At 38.7% G+C, this 24,109-nt stretch overlaps 2 protein-coding genes across 5 annotated transcripts in view; one reads left to right on the forward strand and one right to left on the reverse strand.

Annotated features, from left to right (window-relative positions):
* adam22 (ADAM metallopeptidase domain 22) overlaps positions 1 to 24,109 on the forward strand; it is a 55,839-nt gene that overhangs the window by 15,457 nt on the left and 16,273 nt on the right. For all 3 annotated transcript variants that reach the window (XM_055047433.1, XM_055047431.1, XM_055047432.1), the window contains exons 4-14: positions 3,144 to 3,210; positions 7,405 to 7,487; positions 11,123 to 11,186; positions 18,851 to 18,917; positions 19,400 to 19,476; positions 19,901 to 19,975; positions 20,345 to 20,416; positions 21,881 to 22,047; positions 22,132 to 22,216; positions 22,980 to 23,070; positions 23,150 to 23,201. In XM_055047433.1, the coding sequence (XP_054903408.1) occupies positions 3,144 to 3,210; positions 7,405 to 7,487; positions 11,123 to 11,186; positions 18,851 to 18,917; positions 19,400 to 19,476; positions 19,901 to 19,975; positions 20,345 to 20,416; positions 21,881 to 22,047; positions 22,132 to 22,216; positions 22,980 to 23,070; positions 23,150 to 23,201 (900 nt within the window). The remainder of the gene's footprint in view (positions 1 to 3,143; positions 3,211 to 7,404; positions 7,488 to 11,122; positions 11,187 to 18,850; positions 18,918 to 19,399; positions 19,477 to 19,900; positions 19,976 to 20,344; positions 20,417 to 21,880; positions 22,048 to 22,131; positions 22,217 to 22,979; positions 23,071 to 23,149; positions 23,202 to 24,109) is intronic.
* On the reverse strand, positions 14,240 to 18,618 carry cldn12 (claudin 12). 2 transcript variants are annotated; one of them, XM_055047437.1, is made up of 3 exons: positions 18,511 to 18,618; positions 16,586 to 16,823; positions 14,240 to 16,014 (listed from the first exon to the last, which is right to left on the reverse strand). In XM_055047437.1, exons 2-3 carry the CDS (start codon positions 16,802 to 16,804, stop codon positions 15,148 to 15,150), a joined length of 1,086 nt encoding a protein of 361 aa, XP_054903412.1. In that variant the 5' UTR covers positions 16,805 to 16,823; positions 18,511 to 18,618; the 3' UTR covers positions 14,240 to 15,147. The 2 variants fall into 2 exon arrangements, with proteins under 2 accessions (XP_054903412.1, XP_054903411.1); XM_055047436.1 differs by having other exon boundaries at positions 18,480 to 18,618.

Consider the following 24,109-nt stretch of genomic DNA (forward strand, 5'->3'; position numbering starts at 1 on the left):
CAGATGGACTCTGTGCTTGAGTCAGTTTTTACCCTTTAGAAAAGCCATTTAGGGTGGAATAAGGAGGACATGTCCTAAAATCGAAGCCTTATCCCTGCTTTTTGTGTGTTTTTGTATATAGACTTGTTAAAATCAAAGCATAAAAAAATCTCCTCTCTGAATGCTCAGTTAGATTTGACATATTGCACGACGAGCGTGGAACATCTGAGGATCCAGGTCTGAAATCTCCTTGGGGTCCGACTGACAGCTGGACCCCGAGTCTCCAACAGATGCTGCTGCAGCAGCAGAGCAACGAGAAATCCTTTCCACTACAGTGGAGGATAAAAAGACGATTTAAAAGAGAAATGAGCCAAAGGGAGACTGTAACAAACACTAAGTGAGGCTAGTTTCAACAATATACCTGCTCCACTCAGACATGATGCAGGTCAAATAAATAAGCGCAGCGTTTATGATCGGGGGACTGTTTCATACCTCTACTACCTCTTCTGTAATTTCTGCTTCCAAGAAGATACTCTGATAGTAACACACATTCTCCTGCAGGGTTTGAGAGATTCTTGCTTTCTGACAACTGCACTCCGTCGTTTAGACATGAAAAGAAAACATGACTTGTTTTTCAAATGTAGAAACCTCCATCAGCTAAATGATGCAAATGTTGAAAAGTCAGAACTATCTAACGAAGCCCTGGCATTTTGACAGGGGCCTGTGTACACTTATTAGAGCGACTCTACAATATTTTTCTGAAAGATACTGGTGGTTTGAAAATGAGTAAAATATGCTACCAAAGTCTGCATTGTTAAAATAAATACCTTAGAAATTCTGAAGAATGACCAATTTATAAAATATTGTGAAAAAATGTGGCTTCTTGTAAGCAAAATAGAAGGGAATCTGAAAATGACTCAAGACTTCTGCACAGTGTTGTATTAGCAGTAAACAGGTATCTTAGATTTTTGTCATGTGAGAGCAAAGCTCCAAAGAGCAGCATGCGCTCTTGTTTTTCTTCACATGTGAACTCATGTTAACAAGAAGGGGAGTGAGATGTGTGTGTGTGTGGGTGTGTGTGTGTGTGTGTGGGTGGTGTCTCTCCATTGCTTGTTCGTCTGTCACGTGAATTATTTAAATCCCATAACAATTAGAGCTGAAATCTGTTATTGGCGCCCTCCGTTTGTGAACCTCTCTGCCTCGCTGCCTCGCTGCCGCGGTGCCACGCGCCTCTGAACCCCCCGTGTCTGAGCTCAGCGTGAGTCTGGATGAAGATCACAGGCTCCGAATCTTAAACACACATCCCTGCAGAACAAAGAGTTGCAGCCATCAGACGTCTTCGTCACGGAAACATATGTTTGCACTGAAACCACTTTATGCTGCCTTGACATAAGTAAAGTCTCTAATTTGTGCCGTGGATGTTAGTCTGATTTTCAGCCTGATCTTTAATAATAGTCTAATAGATTTCTGTTTCAGACCTGACGTCCATATTCAGACTTTATGTTTCAAATCTCACTTCTGCGTTCTCCTCTGGCGATTACTCCTCTGTTTACGATTCTTCCACTATGATTCTCTCTCTGCTCTCTTCAGCCACTTATTTTTTATTGCAATAGCAAACTGCCCATTAGCGCAGAGCCAGCTCATCTTTTGTAGGTGAGTGCTTTTGTGTTAGAGCTTTGATGCTGATATGACATTTTGTCTCCTCTGTAACTTTGAAAACATTTTCTTCAAATAATATATTGGCCCCCTTTGTGAAGAAGTATAAAGTATTAAATATGAAACACTGCAGTAAAAAGCTTGATCCCAGTTCGTTTATTCACAGATCAAATCTTTCAAATTAACAAAGATCACATCCTTGATTTCAAAGTCTTCAGTCAGAGGCCTTTTTCACTGGTGCTGGAGGTACGGTGGCCCTGAGGTTCAAACCGCTTCAACAACACAGTTTGTTCAAACCGAATAATTAACACTCTTGGCAGGTTTAGGCACAACTTTTGCTGGTTATCTTTGTTCTACCCTCCATCCAATTAGAGCTGAAAAACTTTAAAAACTATTTTGCAGTGATTTAAAATGTCTATTTCAGAGATTCGTGGCCAGCACTAAAAAAGTTTCATCCTATTTGCTTTTGGACCTGATCCAAGAAAATAGATGTTTGGCTGCTGCATTATTAATTACCTGCAGGCACCAAAGCAATGAAAGATCAACAAAAACATTAAAAAAAGATCTATATATTATTCTGTAAAGAAGATGTGATAAAGCCTTGAAGCTTGTCCTGTCAGTTTTGTTAATCTCTTTCTGTAAGACTTAAAAGGACGGCAGAAACCAGGTCAGGGTTCTGAGGGAAGTTTATTTCTGCTGTAAATGCAGTTTTGTGGATCAACCGTCTATTAATACCTTTCTGATAAAGTTTATTTTCAGCTGCGGAGAGCCATATCACAGAGTGCATCCAGCAGCTTGGGAGTGACACTTTTCTCAGCTGCACATTTTATGGGTTTGCAAGCCTCACTTGGTTGCGAGACAATAAAAAAAGCTATCAGGGACATGGATCACTGTTAACACTGCAGGTTTCTTCAGATCACTAAGAAGGATTTTGAAAGCTCCTTAGTTTTATGTCAGCGACCTTGACACCGTCCATGCTTTCACTTGACAAAGACAATTCAGAAACAATGGGATACGCACTGAAGACAGGAGAAATCCTGATTACTATGCTGCATTCCTGAGTGGGTGTGTGTGAGCAGTAAAGCTCATTCATCTCTGTCTCGGTTTGGACCTGCGGCGTGGATCTCCACTGGGATGCTTTGGTCCAGCTCTGCTAAGAAAGCGCACACGCAGTCCAATTTCTACTTATTTATGCCACACTCTCTCTCTCTCCTTTACCCTCTCAGTTTATTTCCTGCCTCCATCTCATTCTGCCTTTTCTGCTTCCTCTCCCACTTACTGACCTTGGTTTGTCCCTCCCTCCACACGCATTCTTACATAACATTTTTCTTAGAGCCTAGACCTTTATAATTATTTTTATGTAGGCTTTGTTAGCTGGAAATAGAGCTGTCTCTTGATGCGGTGTGCCTAACTGTGGTTAGGCACACTTATAGCTGTACAGTGAAACTTGAGCATGCCTAAGCCACAGAGCAAAACTTTACTGTTTTCCCCCCCTTTTCTCTTCACAGCGATCTCCTGTCTTCAGGATATCAGGAGAGGCATTTATCAGAGAATGGGAAGATCGTCGTCACCAAAGTAAGATCATGAAAATCATTCTCACTACTTTGATGTGCAGCTGGGATGTGAACCGCGGCTATTACAACTTAAAAACTTCCCTTGAGGTCTTCTGTTTTGATAATTGGCTATTCTTTCTGATATAATTGCAAAGCCAATGATCAAAATGTTGACTTTGCTTATCAGTGATCCTCAGAAGTTTGCATACACTTATTATCAGTGATTGTAGACACTCAGAGGTGCATTTGAACCCTTGATAACACACCAAACAATTGCATTGAGATTTAAAATTAAGATGTTGGATACATATCATTGGATGTCAAATATTTACATACACTCCCAACTCATATTTTCAAGGAATGTCCCTCAGAAAGGTGGAGAAACAACAGCTGCATTTTGTTGCCGTCAACAAAGACTTCACATTACTGTGACTGGATGTGTGGCCACAAAAAATAGGAATAACCAGCTTTCAAAAGTGCTTGAACTTTCATATGGGGAGGTCGGCCAGGGGCTTTTAAACAAATGGGTCATTAAACTACCTAAAAACATTTCAAAAGCTTGTAGTTTGATCATGGAATGGCTAAAGAAAGTATGAAGTTTTCCTCCAGCTTGCTGGAAGATATTTTTCCAAGTGTTACTTTGTTGAAAATGTCTGCATAACATTGACCCTGTTGGATCAGAGAAAATCCAAATGAAATGTAAACTTAAAGTCAAACTTGTGCACCAACATCTGGCAAGTGATCCATGGAGAGTATTTGCATATTGCACTGTCAAAAAATACCTGCCAACCTCTCTTATAACTTATTTGTCTTTCAATATTACAAGAATTAACACAGTAACTCTCTATGCATTGAAGCAAATACACGAGCAGAAAACACACTCTCTTTTAAAAAGAAAACCTGGAAACATCTGTTCTGTCCCAACAAACGCTTCATCAGCTGAACTAGACAGTGTCACACAAAGTCTGAAGAAAAAGACAATTTCCATGAGTGTCTTTACAGTGTCATGGATGAACTGGGAATTTCTAGAGATCATCGGCTGTGGCTTAAACCTTCAGCTACTCTGAAATCAGATTAAGATCACTGCGATAATCCTGCGAAATCTACACTGCTCAGTTACAGGACGCCCACTCAGACGTTATATGACACTGCTCTGTAAGTGGGTGAGGATTCATAACGCTCAGGATTTCCTCGGCTAAGCAGCAGATTAGTGCTAATATCAGATGTTTTAGAGAGAATGATCCAAATTAACTCAACAGATCTCGTAAAATATGGCCACCGGTAATTATAACAGTGGATATAAAGCTGTGAATTAATTCACATTGTTGATGACTGTCAAAAGGAGACAGAGTTCTTTCTGGTTGAACAAAAAGCAGCACCTCTTTTAGTTTTAAATGTCTGCTTTGAAGGAGGTTGATTTGAGACGAGCCTCCTGTGTTTGTGTGCGGCGTGTAAAGGTCAAAGTGTCCAGCAGCTGCTGCTTTGATAGATCTGGGCCAGGATCTGTTCTGCTCCTGTATGGCATCCGACGATAGACAGAGTGCCATCCTGTTAAATGTGTTATCAGGAGTCCACAGGCTGAATTTAATGCAGTTAGTTCAGGGCGAATCACGCCGTTCATCACGGCACAAAATGTTTTCTCACAAACTTTTAGTTTCATTAAGAAGCATTTTTATTCTGTTTTGCTACAAGAAGGATGGAAATGGTAAAAACTTTCTTTTATATTATATTATATTATATTATATTATATTATATTATATTATATTATATTATATTATATTATATTACATTACATTACATACATTACATTATACTATATATAATGTATGCACAAGTTACTGGAAACATGATTTCACAATGATAAACTAATTATTAATTACTCTTGTCATTCTTAATAAAGTACATTTATAGTAAATTAAGCCTAATCACATGTTGAAATGACTTGTTGCTGTTTTCAAAGATTTACATGATGCTTAATGTAAGTGAAGTTTGCATGGAAAGCATTTGAAAGTGACGGATCCGTTCAAGAACATCTGCTAGACGTGATCTTGTTTTATTATGTGTTGTGTTTTATCACCCACATCCTGTGTCCAGCCTGATTTAGCCTTGCATTTTATTTGATAACTTATTTGTGGTGGAATAAGGAGATCCCAGGTCTGACCAACGTAAAGACCGACACATGGAAATATGTGCACATGGTGAATGTTCCCTATTTGGTTTCTCCTCTTCTGATGAGAAGTGGAGCAGAAGGTTCAGTGCGACAGGAAGAGGAGAGACTCTGGGATAGTGGAGCACAGCATCACTTATAAATAGCCTGCTCTGTTTTTATGATTTTGCGCACATTTTCTGTGCCTTCAACAACCTCCTCCCTCTTCATCTGCAGTTTTAGGTTCATCTTAATGACTTTCAGATCCCCTTTAATGATCTATATTGACTTAAACTTCCTTTCTGTATGAGTTTCTTTCCATCTTGTTGCTATAAAGTATTGCTTTATTTTTTATTGAACAGATCTCTTCTCGTCAAAACTTTAAACTCTAACGAGTAGCTTTCTGTATGGCCCTCTCGACTCCAAACTACATCAATAAGTTCTTCCAGTTTTTTACAAATTCGTAAAATTCACACAAAATCAAACAAATTCCATGTTTTTTTTCCTGATTTTACTGCAGATTTTCTCAAAATTAGTTTAGTGACTGCTGCCTTAGCCTTATTTTATTATATTTTACGTAATTGACACAATGAGTAATAAAAAGTCACATTTAACATCATACATTAGTGAGAATATCAAAAAAATTCCTTCCAAATATTTCTAGATTGACGCCACAAAATCTCTAATTTTCATGGCAACAAAAACACCAAAACAATCACAAAATCCTGGATATTTATATTTATTGATATTTTAACAGCTTAATTGGTTTTCTCAGTATATTCCGGCACAACCAGCCCTTTAAGAATATTTTGATTTTTGATATGGTTCTTAATAAAAATGGGTTTGACGCCCCTGATGAATAAACACATTTATAGGGAATAAATGAAGGTGGAAGCTGTTGATACAAACTCTACAGCCTCTGTGGACAGAAACACAGAGGATGAAAAGACCACAGGGCATTTTTACTCTGAGGATTTCACACTTTTATCGTTTCTTATACTTTACATGCCGATTCAGGAGTGTTTGTTCCACTGCAAATTGTAGATTAGTATGAAAAGCAACTTTCATTAATATAAGTTTCAATTCAGTTCTCAGGCTTTTTATTTTCATCTTTGTATTTATATTTGTGCACTTTGTCACAATAGTTTTGAAGATTATTACATGTTACACACGGACATTCAGAATATTACAACTATTACTGAGTAGACCAATATTTAGAAGATGACCATTTGTGAAACATTTACTGTTTTGTCACTGTTTATCTCTGCAATGCTTTAAAAAAAAAAATTTCTGTATTGTAAAAAGAGTGTTTGCATGTTTGTCACATTTCAGTATGACAAACATGTTATTATATTTTAAAAAGTTATTTAAATATTATTCACAAACAACACAAGTACACTCAGCTGTTAGAAACTGGCTATATACAGTTTGCCTGCACAGAGGCCTGATCTACAAAGTGTTGATGAACTTGTAGCGTGATAATAAATCAACTCTTCACTCACTTCTTTTTGGATGCAAATGCTTACATGCATATTTCTTTTGCAAAGCCACACGAGACGCAATTGAGGGACAGTAAGAAGCCTGGATGATCAAGAACGTCTGCTGGTGTCCACAGGGTTAGACTTCAGAGCAGTAATTGATCCTCTGATAAAAGCTTCCTGTCTAATGGCTGGTAGGGAGCAAGAAATGGAGCAGAAGAGGTCAGAAGAGCACTTAGACATCATACTCATCTGCAGACAATAAGTGTATGTTTATGCTCACCAACACACACACTCACACGCAGAAGGATAGAGAAATTGCTGGTGGAGATGGAAAACACATTACAGAGGACCTGGCATGAAAGCTCATAGTTTGGAGAAGCTGGAACAGAGAGTGTGTTATTCCACAGATGGGATCATGTGAAAGTGTTGATGCCGAACTACAGTGTCATGTTTACACTTACGTGTTTTGAAAATCAGTGTGATTGATCACTCTGGACTCACCTCTTGATGGAAGGCGGTAACAAGATGTCTGAAAGGTTTTAATCGGAGCCATGCCTTCGAACGTAACCTGACTGTGTTTCGCACGCAGGGAGGAGAGCACTGCTACTACCAGGGGAGGGTCAGAGACGCGCCTCGCTCCTTCGCGGCGCTCTCCACCTGCCACGGATTGCAGTGAGTATGAACACAGTGGATGTAGCTTTTTCCTGCTAATGTTGCTCCCTCTGTGTGTTCAGGTTCAGGTCTTCCTGCCTCATCAGGTCAATGTAATTAGTTTTCTCCAGCCGTTCCTGCCTGTCTGCATTTTGTGTTACAAGGGTTATCATTCACACAGACGACTACTTCTTCCTCTCCTCTTTTCCCTCTACTGCTCTTCCTCCGCTCTTTCCTCTTCCTAATGTTGGTATTTTTAGCATTCCTGCTTGAAAGTGGTGCTCCGTTCAAGAGAAGAGTGAGAAACGAGGCCTTTTGGGAGAGTACATGTTGTACTCAAAGTCAGAGGCTGCATTATTCTGCTTGCACATGTATGGTGCACAAAGAAACACACGGTTTCTTTGTAAAAGTGTTGTTTCCATTTGAACCTTTCAACATTTTGTCCGGTTGCAACCACAAACTTTAAAGTATCTTATTAAATTTTGTGAGAATGAGCAACACAAAGTAGGGTCAAATTGTGAGAAATAAAAATCAAAAAAGCTTCACATGCAGTTGTAATGATCCCCCTTTACTCTGACACCGCAAACTAAAATCAAATTCCATTCAGAAGTAATTGTATTAATCAGCAGAGTGTGATTTAACCCCTGTCTAAATCCAGCTGAGAGAGCATTATTTAACAAATAGCATAACAAAGACCAGAGCAGACAGAGAAAGTTTTAGACCAGTTTAAAACAGAGTTAGATTAGAAAAACGTGTCCCAAACTTACCGCCGCTTCCATAAAACGGTTCAATTCATCTTGGCACAGTCAAAAAAAGCTGTCAAAACATGGACATCCACCTAAACCGAAAGAACAAGCCAGGAGAGCGCTGATAATGGAAGCAATGAATAGGTTCACAATTGGTGAAAACTTGGTGGGACCACAGACAGACTCCATCCAATCAGACTGAGCTTGAGCTGTTTTCCAAAGAATTTGGAGCAAAAACTTCTTTGTCTAAATGTGCAAAGTAGGTGCAGAAAAATCCCAAAGACTTGCAGGTCATTCTTTCTACAGAACTTCTGATTTTTATGTATAAATAAAAATGCTTTCTTTGTTTTTCTTCCAGTTCTAAATCATTTGCCTCTTTGTGTTGCTCCATCAGATAATATCCCAATAAAATGAACTGAAATTTGTGGTTGAAAACTTGTGGAAACATTAAATGTGAACAAATGATTAAATGTGTTACTCTGAATAACAGTGATTCGCTCCAAATGAAAAGCTTGAGATGAAGAAAATAACATTATAATGAATTCTTTGATATCACAACAGTGAGTATTTAACACACTCATTTTCACATTGTTGAGAGTTCACACTAATTATCGCCTTCAGTCGTCTCCTGAAACATTAAGATTCCCACTCCAGAACTATCAAAGCTTGTTTCTACTCATTGTGTCCCTCTTCATCACAAAGTCAGGCTAAATACACCAAAACATTCAGAGCAAACATGTCATTTCAGCTAATTATTGTGAAAGTCTGAGGGGTTTTTCGTACCTGCTGATCAGGCTGGGCACAGCTCAGGCCTGGAGTCACGTTTGCATATTTCATGGGACTGTGGCCCAGCAAATTATGTAATGGTGCATGCACTATAATGAAAACACAGGCTATGAATTAATCAAGTCTAAAAGCATTCCACAAACCGGGCATATTTAGGACATGTGAGGCTGTCACAAGACAGAAACTTTTTTTCTGCTTTTATAAAAATGAAAACAAATATATAAGTGTAAGCCAGGCGTGGCCAGCGCTGTTAGAGGTTCAGTCATTAGAGGGAGTGTTTCCTCCATGCTGAGTCAGTTCTCTATCAATATATACATCCTGTTCTCTCCTCCATATGTCTTCTCCTCTTTCTCTACCTCTTCATCTCGCTCTTTCTTTCACACACAAAAAAAACCCCTTTATCCTGGGTTTCAATAGGCTTCTTCCGACATGAAGACGATATTAGTCCATCATTTGTTCCTGATGAAAAGGCTTTAATATTATCGCAAATGTATTTATTTTGAATTCATTTTAATGCAACATGCACATGTTTTACACAACATCCTGTCTTCATTTTGGACAGTTTTCTGCTTGCTATGTTGCAACTTTGTATTTAACCAAGATAAAGTTTGTCCTCCCAAAAACAAGTTTCCGTGTGACAAAAGGCTGAAGGCTGGCTCTAGTTCTTTGGGTACCATAATAAAGTAAAAAAAAAAAATAAATAAATAACAGCATTAATCTGGGTTATTTAACCTAAAAAACAAAATAGGGATTCATTGTTCAGCCACATATTCACTATTTCTAATTGACAAGCTTAATATTTATTTTACTTTTGGTAGTATAAAGTTAGAGATTTAACCTCATGGCCCCACTAAATAAATCAGTCCATGTAAGTGTGTAGTTTATTGTAAGTGCATTGTCGGCCCAGGACGGAGAGTGTTTGTGCTGAAGGTGAGCCAGAGGTCAGAGAGGATGAAACAGCCTGAGAGTAAGGAGATAGATTGTGTGTCCCTGCAGCGTTTTGACCCTCCTGACTTCACAGTTTGACCTTTTAGCAATCTGCTAAAAGCTCCAGATAAAGCTAATTAAAGGCCGTTGTCTGTTGGTGAGCACATTTACTCATAAGGACGCGACACGCAGAGGTCCTTCACCCGTCAGCCTGAAGTCAAACTGATTAATCGCTTTTCAGTGTGATGATGATGATGATGATGATGCTGGTGTGTGTCTGCACACACCAGCATCATCAGTTGCTGCTTTGTTCGGGTTCCCAGATTAAACTGTTGACAGTTTCTACAGTTTCACTACCTCTGGTTTGTCTTGTTTAATGTCTACAAGACACTCTGGTTTTATTGTATATTCTGCGCAGCAACATCTTCTCATTTTTAGTTAAATAGTGTTGCAGGATTGGATTGAAAAATAATTTCAGCACTGCCTCAGTACTTATTCCAAGCTGTTTTTGGATGTTGGCCCACTCCTCTTTGCACAATTGATTTAACACCTTATGTATCAGAGCTATCAGATTTGATTAATAAGTCTGGTTTATGTCTGGACTTTAACTAGGCCACCAAAGTTACAGGCTGGATAAGTTCTGATGGGTTGCCCAGGATGTTTGACGTTTGTGTTTGTTTGTCTCAGCACTTGTTTTCTTCTTAGGAATCCATCAGAAATGCTCAATTTTTTCCTTGTTGTTGGATCATTGCACTTTTTCAAGCAGAAGCACGTTTATTTAGATAACCTTTTTCTTGTAAAAACATCTGTCCATTTAAAAATTGCATTTTGCGTTTACTCATGTTATCTTTGTCTCATGGTAAAATGAGTTTGATTATCTTAAATATTTGAGAGTGAGAAAAAAAACACAAAAACAAAATAAATCTGTGACATAGCATTTACTTTTTTTCACCACCTGGTTTACAAACAAAGCAATATCCGGAGAAAAGACAGCATTTGTTTGCTGTAAAGTGTTTCAAAATGTCCTTACGAAGGAAATATCACAGGCTTAATTCTTCAAAGTGACCCAGCAGCACATTAAACCTCTTGAGCAAGCACTGAAATGACTAATCCATCACACTGGCATTAATAATGATAAAAAAACCCAGAAACTTGGTCTTACTGCCCTCTCCTCACCTGCCTCCTTCTCTTTTTCAGTGGGATGTTTTTCGATGGCAATCACACCTACATGATTGAACCTGGAGGACAGGCCAACAGCAGCGTAAGTGCTCTTTAAACCCACATATGTACTGTGAAAGCGCTGGAGACGGATCCGCTCACTCAAGACTGTTCATTTGTTTTCCTCACATCTCTTCAAGCCCTGCTGGGACATAATTGGGGTATAGAAACAGGTTTGGCGTAGATCTGCAGGAACTCCTATAAATCTACACACAACAATCCCAGGTTTTTATAATATAAATCAATTAGACCATAATAATCATATTAAGGGTTTTTAAGCATGTGATTGAACTATATCTTGTAAAGCTCAACAGGAATTAGAGAAAACCTCAATAATGTTTTCGAACTAATATTGAGTTGAATTATCTTTTGATTCAATTTCAGCTTTCAGTTTTCCATAGTTGGAAGAGGTGAAGATGTTCCCTGGATTTAGGTGCATGGAAATAAAAGCTTTCTTAAGCTTTTAGAGCTGTTCTCACTTCTTTTAAGCACATTGACGTTAAGTACCCATTCAGTCTGATCTGGTTGTGCTAGTTTGACATTAAACAAAATGCCTTGTTATCAGTTAGTAACAGCAGTAAATGCAAACACTGAACTATTAACTGCGTCTGTTCCAGAAATAGAAAAACAGCCAGCACATTTAAACAAAACCTCAGTGGGACCGAAACACAGAGTCAGCATGAGTCCAGCTGACCATATGGTAAATCCTTCTGGCCTTCCACCACCAAGGCAGAAAAAGATACACAAAACGTCATTTAAAAAGGAAAAAGCCGGAAAAGCCCCTCAGCAAAATTTTCTGTCTGCAGAAACACGACCAGTCCCGTCGCTCGGTCACTGTAGGACACCAAGTGACCGGTGGGTAAATAAAAACCACAAAAGTATTCCTGCTTGGGGCGTCCAAGTAGCTACCAGCACATTATAATATTTAATCAAATGCAAACTTATATCCAGCAGCTGAGAACATGATGCTCCTATGCTGGAACAACGTAGAAAATATATTTTAATATTGGTCTGCAGGAAGCACCACATGTTCTGTCCTTTAGCTATTTAATCATTCATTCATATTTGTCCCCCCTCCAATGTTTACATCACTAGTGAAATCTAAAAAGTGCCTCCTTTAAAAATTTAATGAGAAATAACATGCAAATCTGGTTATTTTAATGTATGTATAATAATTTTCAAAAGAAGCATGAGGATGAACAATGTCTACTTGTGGTTTGTCTTCATGGTTTTTGGGTTTACATTAGATATTTATAGATTTTAAACATTAATTAAATGCATTTGTTTAAGATGAGAATTTTATTGACATAAATGCAACATGACTTTAACTAATATAACATTAGTTTTAGAATAATTGTGGTTTTATTTTTTTTCATTTGACATAATTTCTTTGAAAAAAACTCTTCATAGCAAATATCAGCTTAATTTTATGCGCTCTAAAACACACTGGAAAGCACATTTTGAGTTTTTTTGTCTTTTAGTATATTTAGCATTTCAGTTTTTGAACCTGGTATATAATTGGAAAATGTTTCACTAAAATGTATAAGGTTTTGAAATGGTTCTATGTGCGTCTCTTATTGTTCTTCGTGAGATTCAAGCTGAAACACTCATCTTTGATCCGTAAAGGTTTTGTTTTACAAATTTACATCAGTTTGCTGATGTATCACTGTGACAAAATAAGAAAAAAAACATATTGTCTGCACTATTGTTTCCTTTGTTATTCTGTCTGTCTTGTATGTTGATCTGAGGAGGAGATGGAAGCAGAAAGCAAGCACTGAAGATGAGAGGGTGATGATTGGAAAGGAGTGTGCCGATGGGGGGCTGGTGGCGTTTTTTGGGTTGGGTGGTCGGATTAGGTGCCAAATGATATACACTTTACTTGAGCACAAACTGGGAATAATGGTGATGCTGACAGGATGAAAAACAAAAATGGTGATAAGGGCTTCCCTGTGACCTGGGGCCAAGTTCATGTAACTCAACCAGCTCCTGTTCATTCACACATTCACAAGCGGTGTGAATGAAAAGCATGTTACATCTCACTGCTTTTGTATTCATGAGCCGCCGGGCTGTGTTTGAGGTGCGGTCTCCCGTGGCAACCGAGAACCCACCCCCGCGTCTCCTTACGCCGGCATATGAAAGCCATCTGGGCCGACCCCTAATCTCCGCCGTTTACACCCTCCCTGCTGAGGCTGCGCGCTGCGTTTATCTTTTTGAACTGGGATTATTGGCTCTGACTGACGATCTGAGGAACAAAGAATCAGACACAGTAAACTATCAGGGTAGTTCATATGCTACAAAAAACCTCAACATAAACACTTTATTTTTAATCAGAGTGAATATAATGAACCTTGAACCCTAAAACAAAGTAGTAACAGAGAAGGAAGTATGAGTTTTGACTTCTCAATGTTCATTTAGATTATTTAAAAGATATAAAACTAGAGGCCTAGAAGACGTTTTATGATAAAGTGTTTTTCCAGCAATACCTAAAATATGTGGGAGATTGAATGGATGAGTGGGTGAATGTGGAAGAGGGGGGGATGGGCTACATGTCAGGATGAATTCATGTTTGCCAGGACAAAAGCTTTTCCAATTTTGCTGATTTTTTATGCTGCGCTTCACTTACTGTGATTTATGTTAAATATATAGATACAGCATTGAGTCAGTCCAGGCATCAGGGAAGAATTAGAAAACAATCTTTAAGGTTCCAAGGTTTCTAAATTTCAGCTCAATCACTAGAAGGTAACAAGAGGAAAGTCTGGTGACAACAAAAAGTTTTACTTGGATGTGGAAAAATTTAATGAAGCCATTTTTTTAGTTATTAACCAGTTATGAATTTTACATTTTCATTCAAATAATTTTTTTCTAGAACGTGAGCAGTCACTAAATGCTGATAGTAGAAGCAAAGGAGATGATATGCAAGGGAGGGAAGTCAATTTAACCTGCGGTTTTAAAATGACGACAAATTATGTTCTTCCTTCAGTGACAACTTCCTCACCGAATGAGGTCATCAGTCTGACCTTTTACCTGGGTCTGTGGTTGAAGGAATGGTTTGTAATTTCTAACCCAAGATGGAGGGTATTAAAACGCATCCACAAGTGTGATTTGGAATTTATTTAAAACAAAACTTTGAGAGTGTAGAAAAACATGACAACAATATATGAATGTTACAGAATCTAATTAAAACAATTAAAACAGTTGCTCAGCGCTTACTTATGTGAAGCATCCAAAAGGCAAATTTGGTTTCTGCATTTGCTCCATTCATTACTGACTTTTATATTTGTTTGACATCAATGTTTAAATCCACAGTTTATATAATTTCTGCATTTGCAAAGGCAGATTTGGCACAGATTAACAATCACTTTGAGCCACAATTTCAGCACAAAAGGCCGCATGTTACAAAAGCGTAACACTAAGCTAAGACCAGTAAACAAAAGCAAAGTGGCACAGTATTCATATTAGTGCATTAAAAACAGCTGCTTCTCTGTGACATAGTGGCATTAATCATAATTAATTAATCAGTCACTTTACAGGAAACGATGTAAAGTTGATGCTAGTCAGTGTTAATGTTCAGTAGTGATAACAGAGACCTCCACAGCAGAGACCTAATTTTAAAGGGAATGTAACAAGCGAGGAAATATATAACAAAAAAACTCAGTGAAAAGAAACTACTCAACTTGGGCTACTGGTTTCCATTCAGTTAATGGTCCAACCCAACTGGAAAACCATAGGCTTTTCTTGTTGCATGGGAAATAATTATATTTCTTCCCTTTTTGTAGTACTAAGCAAAATGCAGTGCTTTAGGAATCGTCACTTTAAAAAAAATACATAATCCTTCATGGAGTAGTGTTGCTTGGGTCGACTCATCTTCTACTACCGGGATAGAGTTTTTAAACTATCTGGAGGCTAAAAATAGCTCTCACATTATTCTATCAGGGTCTATTAGTTTTATCAGCACTCTACTTAATGGTGCCTGATGGGCAGAGGCCTTCAGTGTGTTCTGCCTCTCACTCTGGCTGGGTCAGAACAGGAATGTCGATCTCTATGGCCGACATACGTGAGCGGGTGGAGTAACGGTGGCCGGCGTAGCTGGAGGCATAACTCTGGGATGGCGCGTAGCTCTGGGACGGCGCGTAACTCTGTGATGGCGCGTAGCTCTGGGACGGCGCGTAACTCTGTGATGCCGCGTAGCTCTGAGATGGGGCGTAGCCATAGGCTTGGGAGCCTCCCACCTCTGATCCGTACCCATCTGCAGGAGAAACCTGGGACATGTACACCTGAGCAGGAGCGGGCGCCATCACATTTTGTATGTAGCCCTGCGGAGGCACAAAAGGCTGCGTGTCGATGACTGTGGGGGGAAGCGCCTGCGGTGGGAATGGCTGCGGCCCATAAATCGGGGAAGGAGGGAATCCGTTGGCAGTGAGAGGCTGGTTGGACGGAGAGGAAGTCACGGGGTTCAGGGGTAGCCAGAAGGGCGAAGGCAGCTTCTTACACATGCAATACCACATGAATGTAAGTAGCGCAGCTAGCATCAGTCCTCCAGAGCAGCCTATGGATATATAAACAGCGAACCCGTCGGAGAAGATGTTGGCATATTTACTGTTCATCTGTTTAGTGCGGAACAGGAACCAAACTGACGGCGCGATGGCGATCGCTCCCCCGAGGAACAGGAAGGTCCCAGCCACCAGATGGCAGCCGGCACTGTTGACAAGGAATCTAGTGGTCTTAATGTCCGGCTCAGGCTTGTCTGAGCAGCAGCAGGTTTTACACATTCCAGACATGGACAAAAGCAAGGCCAGAGAGGCCAGCGCCAGGCTTGTAGGAAGGCAGAACTGCAGGAGCCGCAGATCCAGCTGGTCAACTTTGGAGTACCACTAAAAGAACAGGAAGACACAATAGTTTCTTCTTTCAGGATTACAAAATGAGAGATGTTTTTAATGTACAAAAGCATATTTTGTACAGTATAAGTCATATACTGTAAGGCCTAGTCCATATGTAGCCAGATAGCTTGTCAACTCTGATTAGTATCATTAAAAATTATTAACAAAAACTCAAACCTAAGTGGAGATTTAAGAATTCTTATTTGTGTTTGTACATTGGACACTAGAGATTAAGACGTCCACACACTACAGTTTGCACCAAATAATGCATCAATATATCCACTAATGTGATTTGACTAATTTCTCAATCAACGTAGTCTTGTGTTTATCAGTAGTGTAATTCAGGAGGTTTGTGTGAAAGAACAATTTTCTTAAAACCTGTGTGTACAATAGTATTTTTTAAAATGATGTGATGAACGTATTCATTTTCTAATGACACGGTTACGTAAGTACAAGGTGTCATATTTACGATATTGTTTTTTTATTGACATTGTTTAGTTGTCCGACAATTTAGGATTTAATATCACAGAAATCAAAAAAGAATCTAAAATATCTAGAGTAATACCTCTGAGTCATAGTAGTAACATCCAGAATATCCATCCTGTCTCACACATTTAGCCCACAGCCCGTCATAAACCGTCACATTCTTGGCGTTGCGATTAAAGGTGACGAGTCGGGTGATGCGCCACTGTGGGATCAACGCTGCCACGGCAATCCCACCCACAGACACAAAGGCGATGATGAAGGCGAAGGCATTGGTAGCATGGATGTCCCGGCATGACATGGCTGGTTTTTAGAGGCGTCTGGTAACAGAAAACACAAAGAATTCAGGAACAGGACAAGTTACTCCAATGTGAAGCAGAACAACTCCAACAATCGCTTTAAAAAAATCCTGAAAAACAATGTTGTAAAGGTTCATCTGATTGACCCTTTTACTGCTGAAGTAACTGTGCCACAAGCTGACCTAGCTGTGGGCCAGCCCCTATAACACATCTATTCACCAGCATGTAGTCGACCCAATATCTACTGTCCCTGAGTGACAATGCTCTCATTTCATTAGCCAACAAAGTGGGAGTGACTCTGAGCGATACCCAGAATCACATAGACTCCACAGTTACACAGAAACATTAATTTTATGTGCTGCTACGTGACAGCAACAGAACCCTGCTTTTACATTCAAGACAGATTATGAAAGTTAAACAAATGTAAATCAAGAGATTACTCTGGGTTAAGATGGTGGTGATTATTACAGTGCAGTTGTCATTCAATTGAAACAGTTTTACTTATTAAATCCTAGTAATTATATTTAAAGCATGTAATGAGTTAGCTTCTTGTCACTAAAGAAAAAACGTGCAGCATCAGCCTAGTTTCTAGCTTTTAATAATACATTCAGATTCAAAACTAAAGTGGAGAGAGATTTGACAGACTCTAAGCTCTGGAGACCTTTCATACTGTGAAATTATCTGTCTCCTAATACATCTGTCTGGATTTATACTTCTATATATATATTTTTGCTTAACTCAATATTATTAAAGGGAATCAGATTTTAACCTCAAGCACTTAAGAGTAGATGTGTTTACTGTTCGAATCCACAGATTAAAAAAAGATTGAATAAATTGCATAAGTGCTAAAACTGCTCTGGTACTCTGCAGATATTTTGAAGCAAAAGCTGAATCTATTGGTTAAGCGTCATGTTTTTATTTTGTATGTTTCAATCTATTCGCCTGTCACTTTGCTGCTTACAGTCCGTAAATTTCCCCTCTGAAAGACAAATTTAAGATTATAAAATGTTATTGATTTTGGCCCTTACTTTGGGAACATCCTTTCTGAAGACCTTGTTTTACAATTATTTTAACACTGTTGATTTTTTTTCACCATGGTTTTCCAATAATCATCATTTTACCTACTAAGCTATACATTTAGGAGTATTGCTGTATGCCTGTTTAGATAACTTTTGTTTTATATTTGATCATATGTCTGATTGATGCATGTTTTCTGACGAAATGTCATTATAATCAAGCTTGGAACAACCATTGCCCCACTCATTATTGTTACCAGACAAGATGTCAGACTTAAAAACAAAACCTTGAACAAACAGCAGTTTGCTAAGCTCGATTTTGACGAGAATAATATATATATATATAAAAATAATTATTGTGTCACAATCGCCACCAAGACAGCTGTAATTACGGGCGTGCCACGGAACCGACCGAGCTCGACCCATTATCTTGCCTTTACCTTCTGTAACCTACTTTTACCAGTTTTAGAATACACCCGGCTAACCAAACTGAGAGAGTGAACTTACAATAACAATTACGTTTGAGATAAACATCAACCGTTGGACGCTAATTAGCCAGCTAGCCAGCGGCTAAAGAAGTTAGCATTACAATAGATACCTGTTGCATCACCATTATTTAAAATGAAACACAAACTTATCATTTCAGTGTGAGTCTAAATACCTCGTATTTCCCGAAATATGTCGTGTTTTACCGTGAACGTGGTGACATTTCTGTTCAGTCTGGTCTTACATACTTTGACACAAACTAAACTAAAGCTGCTGCTGCTACAAACGGAGCGTAAACAGGATGTAGCGTGTTGACGTCTTCGGGTGTTTCCGCCCTCAGTGCTGACTCACAGGAGCTTCCTTAACCCTTTCTTGTCTTCAGGTGTTTCCGCCCTCAGCGCTGACTCGCAGGAGCTTCCTTGACTTCTGTGCTGTCAAGTTTTTGATAAACTAAAATGACAAATTAATGGTGAAATTCATGTTGTTTTTTAATTCAGTAGTTGTGACAATATATATTTGGTGAATTATTTTTTTCTTGTTTTTCAGGACAATCTTCATATTCACTTGATATACAAATCTGCTGGACAGGAGGAGCTGAGTGATCTCTTTGGTGGTAAGTGGGTGTCTGAATAGTTGGAGAGCTTATTGGTAAATGTGCAATTTTCCAATAAGCTGATGTGTAGTGCTGTGCTGAATAATCCGATAATAATGAATGTACAGTCAGTCCAGCCAAACAAAAACACCAGGGGCCAATAATCTGAACGCTTTCAGCTCTGATTACATTGTTTATCTATAACTTTTTACATTTACTCTCGTCAGATATATTGTTTAAAGTATCTGACCAAGATATTTTTGTCATGAATTCCTTGTGAAAGTAATTTTTTTTTACTTTCATAATTGTCTTTGTTTATTGGGCTTTTTGCTAGTTCTGTGTTGGCACAAAGACTTTAAAACTGAAATCCAACTAAATAAATAAACAAATAAACACTGCAACTTGTTAAATCATGCTCACTTACATCCTTATAAAATGTAGACACTGAAGCTAAACTCAGCAAATACATAGGACTGTTTCTGAATTGTGTTTTTCTTTTCCAGGGGATTTACCAGAGCCACCTTTCCCCAGTCCGCCTTTTCCTGAGTCAAAAGTTGTGCACTGGAGAAAAAAGAGACAGGTTTGTTTTTGGTGTGTTTGTTGCTAAAAGTCAATGATTTTGTAGCCCTCTGCCCGCACATATGCTCCAAAACACTTCTTTCTGTACTTTTTCTTCCCTTTGTCTTTGTTTCCTGAAATATTTATCTCATAAGTAGACTCCTGCCAGCCTTGTCTTTTGAACACATATTCAGATGTCTGCAGGGCCTCTGTCCTTCTTGCCCCTCATGATTTGTGAATCTGAAAACAGGCGGATATTGTTTTGCTTTTGAAAGTTCAACTTATCGATTTGTTGTCCATTTTTTTGTGGTGCAGAAACCATGAGTGCATTACTGGGTTTATTGTACTATTCTTAGTTTCTCATTAAAATTCACTGGCTCAACGGAAGAGAACTGCAAAGCAAATGTCCATCTGGTAGAAATGATAAATCTGTTCTCTCCTTCTAGGCTCCGCGTTTGTCACGCAGTGTGGAAGATGAGACCAAATACATAGAGCTTATGGTGATCAATGATCATGTAATGGTAAGCTGCAGCTGATTTATAGCTTTTGCTAGACATGTGATCCATTTAATTACGAATGTTTAAATGATGAAAACCAGAGTCGTTTGTATAATTTACAATTAGCCTGGTTCCATGTACATAATTTACAGATGTTTCACTTTTTACTGTATATTTTTACATATTGATTCAAGAGTTTGTAACAACACACAAAAAAGGCTTTACCTTTTAAATGCCTAACTTTATTGTGCATAATCAGTCATTGTTTTCTGTGAAATTAAGGAAATGTTAAATGCAAACTCAAATTTTAGATTTAAGCCAGAATTTAGAATATTAATCCCTCTTTTATGTGTATCCCCTTGATCCCTTCCGTTTCTCTTTCTTCTCCTTCAGTACAAGAAGCATCGTCTTTCCGTTGGGCACACGAACAACAACGCTAAGACAGTGGTCAATATAGCTGACATGGTAAGAATTGGATCGATGTTCTTCTTGGAAAGCTCGCCACAATCACTTCCAGCAGAAGCCGAGCACACGTTGCACCGATTTATCAATTAACCAACCATACTCTGGCCATTTATACTGCCTCCTTTTAAAGGGATTTAAGTAGCCATTAACCCGGGCAGCTAAGACTTGTCAGATTTTTGCCGCTGGGGAGAGTAGCAGCATTCCGACGGTCCTGATGCAGACGCGTTTCTGCAGCTGTGATGCACGTGCTGCGTTACTGAAATCTGACCGCCTGCAGGGTTACATCTGTAATCCGAGAGGCTGGTGAGGTCTGACAAAGGTCACACTTTTTGTTGTGCTCTTGGAGACAATTGTTTGAACATCTCTGGGGTCACAAAGGACTCATTGATTTTCCACTCTGAATGCTACACAGTCCAGGTAGAGTCTGGATTTTATAGAATATACCATGCCGGCGACATTTGTTAGTGAATGAACTGAAAATATGTGAAAAGTCTTAAAATCTTCTCTTGCATCGGCATGATTTCACACTGAAAAAAAATCCAACTTTTAACTTGATGTTGAGTTGTAATTGTTTTTAGTGACACTACTGTTAATAATTTGTACAACCCTTATTGACCATACAGCACTTAGTCTTCTATAACATTTCATCAGGCATTGATTTAATGCCTACCAAGGCTTTTCTGTGGTAATTTGACGAAGTGTACTGGATCATTAACTTACTAAAAGACCCAGTGATGTCATATGTTGCTCCTGTCAAAACTCCCCTGGTGTCTGAAAGTCTTAGTTTAATTTAAAGGGATTTTTGTGGTACCAGCAAATGCCCCTTCAATGATTTTATTGTTTCTAATTTATTTGCCACTGTGTATAAAAAAGGAAGAATTAATTGTGTTTTTTATTGTCATAAAACTGCAGATGTCTTTAGATAGATTTCCCGTTTTGGTTCTCATATTATTCATTTACTCAATTCTGACATTGTTAGAGCAGCAGAGGCTGGATGTGAATTCCCTGCAGAATATTTTCCATGTTTGCATATTATCTGCTTGTTTTCCAATACTTAAAATGTTTTAATTAATGTATTGACAGAGCAGGCTTTGACTTCTACCAGTCTCCTTTCAATGTAAACTTTCTGATCTTCTCCAGTGTTTGCTTTAATAAAACAAATATCTGTGGAGACAGGAAAGGCACAAACATTAATATTTGCCTTCGTCTGTTTAACCTTGTTTGTTGACTGTCTTGTCTCCTGTGATGTGCTGCTGCCTGGTGGCAGGATCACTTTGACTTCTGTCTTAACGAGCATCTGGAGACGTTAATGAGCATGTGATGCTGTGATGCTGGTCTGGCTTCATCATTCTCTGTTTCCCTCTGTTTTCTCCACCACACATCGACTCTACGGATCAAGCTTCGCGACTTTCAGACGTTAATCGTTGACCTCACATTTACCTCTTTCCCGCCTTCCCCCCTCAGATTTTCAGGGAGCAGCTCAACACCCAAATTGTGCTCGTCGCTATGGAAACCTGGTCGGTGGACAACAAGTTCAACATCGATGACAACCCCATGGTGACGCTAAAGGAGTTCATGAAGTACAGGAAGGACTTCATCAAGGAAAAATGTGACTCTGTTCACCTCTTTTCGTGAGTCTGCTGATTTAAAAATGAACCTGAATGATTTTTTTTTTTGTGCACAGTTTTGTTTTGTAAACACACTTTTCCGTGCAGAGGGAATCAGTTTCATAGCAACCGCGGGGCAGTCTCCTACACGGGAGGAGTTTGTTCCCTCACCAGAGGAGGGGGAGTCAATGAGGTGAGGCTAATCACGCAACAAAAAGGACAATTTAGGAAGGAACAAACATTTTGTCACATTATTACCAACAACCTCAGCAGAGGAAATGTTCTGTGAAAGACAAATGCAAAGTAGAACATAACAGTGAAGGTTTTCAAAATGGTTCGCAACCACAGATCTGAAAAGTGTGGCATGCATTTGTATCCAACACACAGTCAATCATTGCAACTTATACTGGAATTACAGCTGCAGGTATTTTATGGATGTGTCCAGCTTTGCACACATTCAGACTGAAATGATTCGATCAGTTTTAAATTCTTGGTACAGATTCATAATCTGACTGTGTCTAGTCAGATTAGGTCACTACAGCACAAGAGGATATGTTATCAGAGTTTCCCAGAAAACTTGCTAAGCCCGGTGGTTGGGGCTCAGAGGCGGTCCACCGGTGGTCCACCGTATTTTTGTACTAAAAGACGGGAAAAGCAAAATTATTACTGGGCAATTATATGTTACAGGAAAACATCGCCTGTGAAACAATATTTAAACCCACAACTAGTCTTAAAAACAACAAATCAAAAAACACAATTTCATGCTGCAAACTCCAGTGAACATTTTATTGCTTTTCAACTCAAACTAGATCAGTTATTTTAATTACTTCTTTGTTTTATAATTGTGACTTTATTAGGTTTTATACTAAATTATTTTTTCCTTAACATTACAACTACTGTCTTTCTTTGCATTTCTTTCTTTTCCTGCTGTTCTGTCTTCTCTCTGTCTACATCAGTACGGTAAAACGAATGAGATGGCCATCACCCTGGCTCAGTCTTTGGGTCAGAACATCGGCATTTTCTCTGACAAGAAGAGGATCCTCAACGGTACGCAGAGAAACCTTACCTAGGTTTTGTTTATTTTGTAAAACCGCAACTCAAAGCCTCATTTTTACTCTTTCTCAAGGTGAATGTAAGTGTGACGATCGGTGGGCGGGCTGCATCATGGACGACGTTGGGTAAGTTGGAACAAATGTTTGTTTCATATTTTCTTCTGACCTTTTTGAGATCATTTATAGAGCTGACTTTAGACTCATTCTCAGTTTATGATAAGCCGCTTTATTGTTTTAATTTAATTTTACTTATATTGTGTCCGGTGAGGTTTTAATTTCCACATACATCCCTGGAAAAACTCAAGAGACCACTGCAAAATGATCAGTTTCTCTGATTCTACTCCCTTTAGGTATATGTTTGAGTAAAGTGAACATTGTTCTTTTATTCTGCGAACTACTGACTGCATGTCTCTGAAATTCCAAGCAATAATTTAATTTTTATTTGCAGAAAATGAGAAGTGGTCAAAATATTGAAAAAGTTGCAGTTGTTTCAGACCTCAAATAATGCAAAGAAAACAAGTTCACATTAATTTAGAAACAACAATATTAATGTTTTAACTCAGAAAGAGTTCAGAATTGAATATCTGGTGGAATAAGCATGAGGTTTATAACCTCCGTGCAGTGGTCTCTTAATTTTTCTCCAGAGCGGAATATATAAACAAATAATAATCGTATCATGTTATCGTCTGTTGTAGTTCTGTAATTTACCACTAGATGTCAGTCCAGTTATGTTCATGCTAGTTGGTTTCACCTGATAAGGCTGTCAAGGCTGATAAGGCTGTCTTTAAGATAAGAAAATGGTAAATAATAAGTCACCGTGCATTTTGTATTGCTTTGCGTATGGATGTGTGTGTCTGTGTTGTGTTTGTGAGTGTATACCCCTCTTCTTAAATACATTTTGGTTTTCCCTCTATCCTGAAAGGTACAGCAGGTGAGCAGAAGCTTGCTCTATTGTTGCTTGTGCTGTTTTTATTTTATTTTTTTTATTTTTGGGGTGTGGGGAACTGAAAGTTGTCAGTCACCTCAACCTTTCC

Source organism: Poeciliopsis prolifica, unplaced genomic scaffold (assembly GCF_027474105.1).
Source record: "Poeciliopsis prolifica strain line A6 unplaced genomic scaffold, Auburn_PproV2 SCAFFOLD026, whole genome shotgun sequence".
NCBI lineage: Eukaryota > Metazoa > Chordata > Actinopteri > Cyprinodontiformes > Poeciliidae > Poeciliopsis > Poeciliopsis prolifica.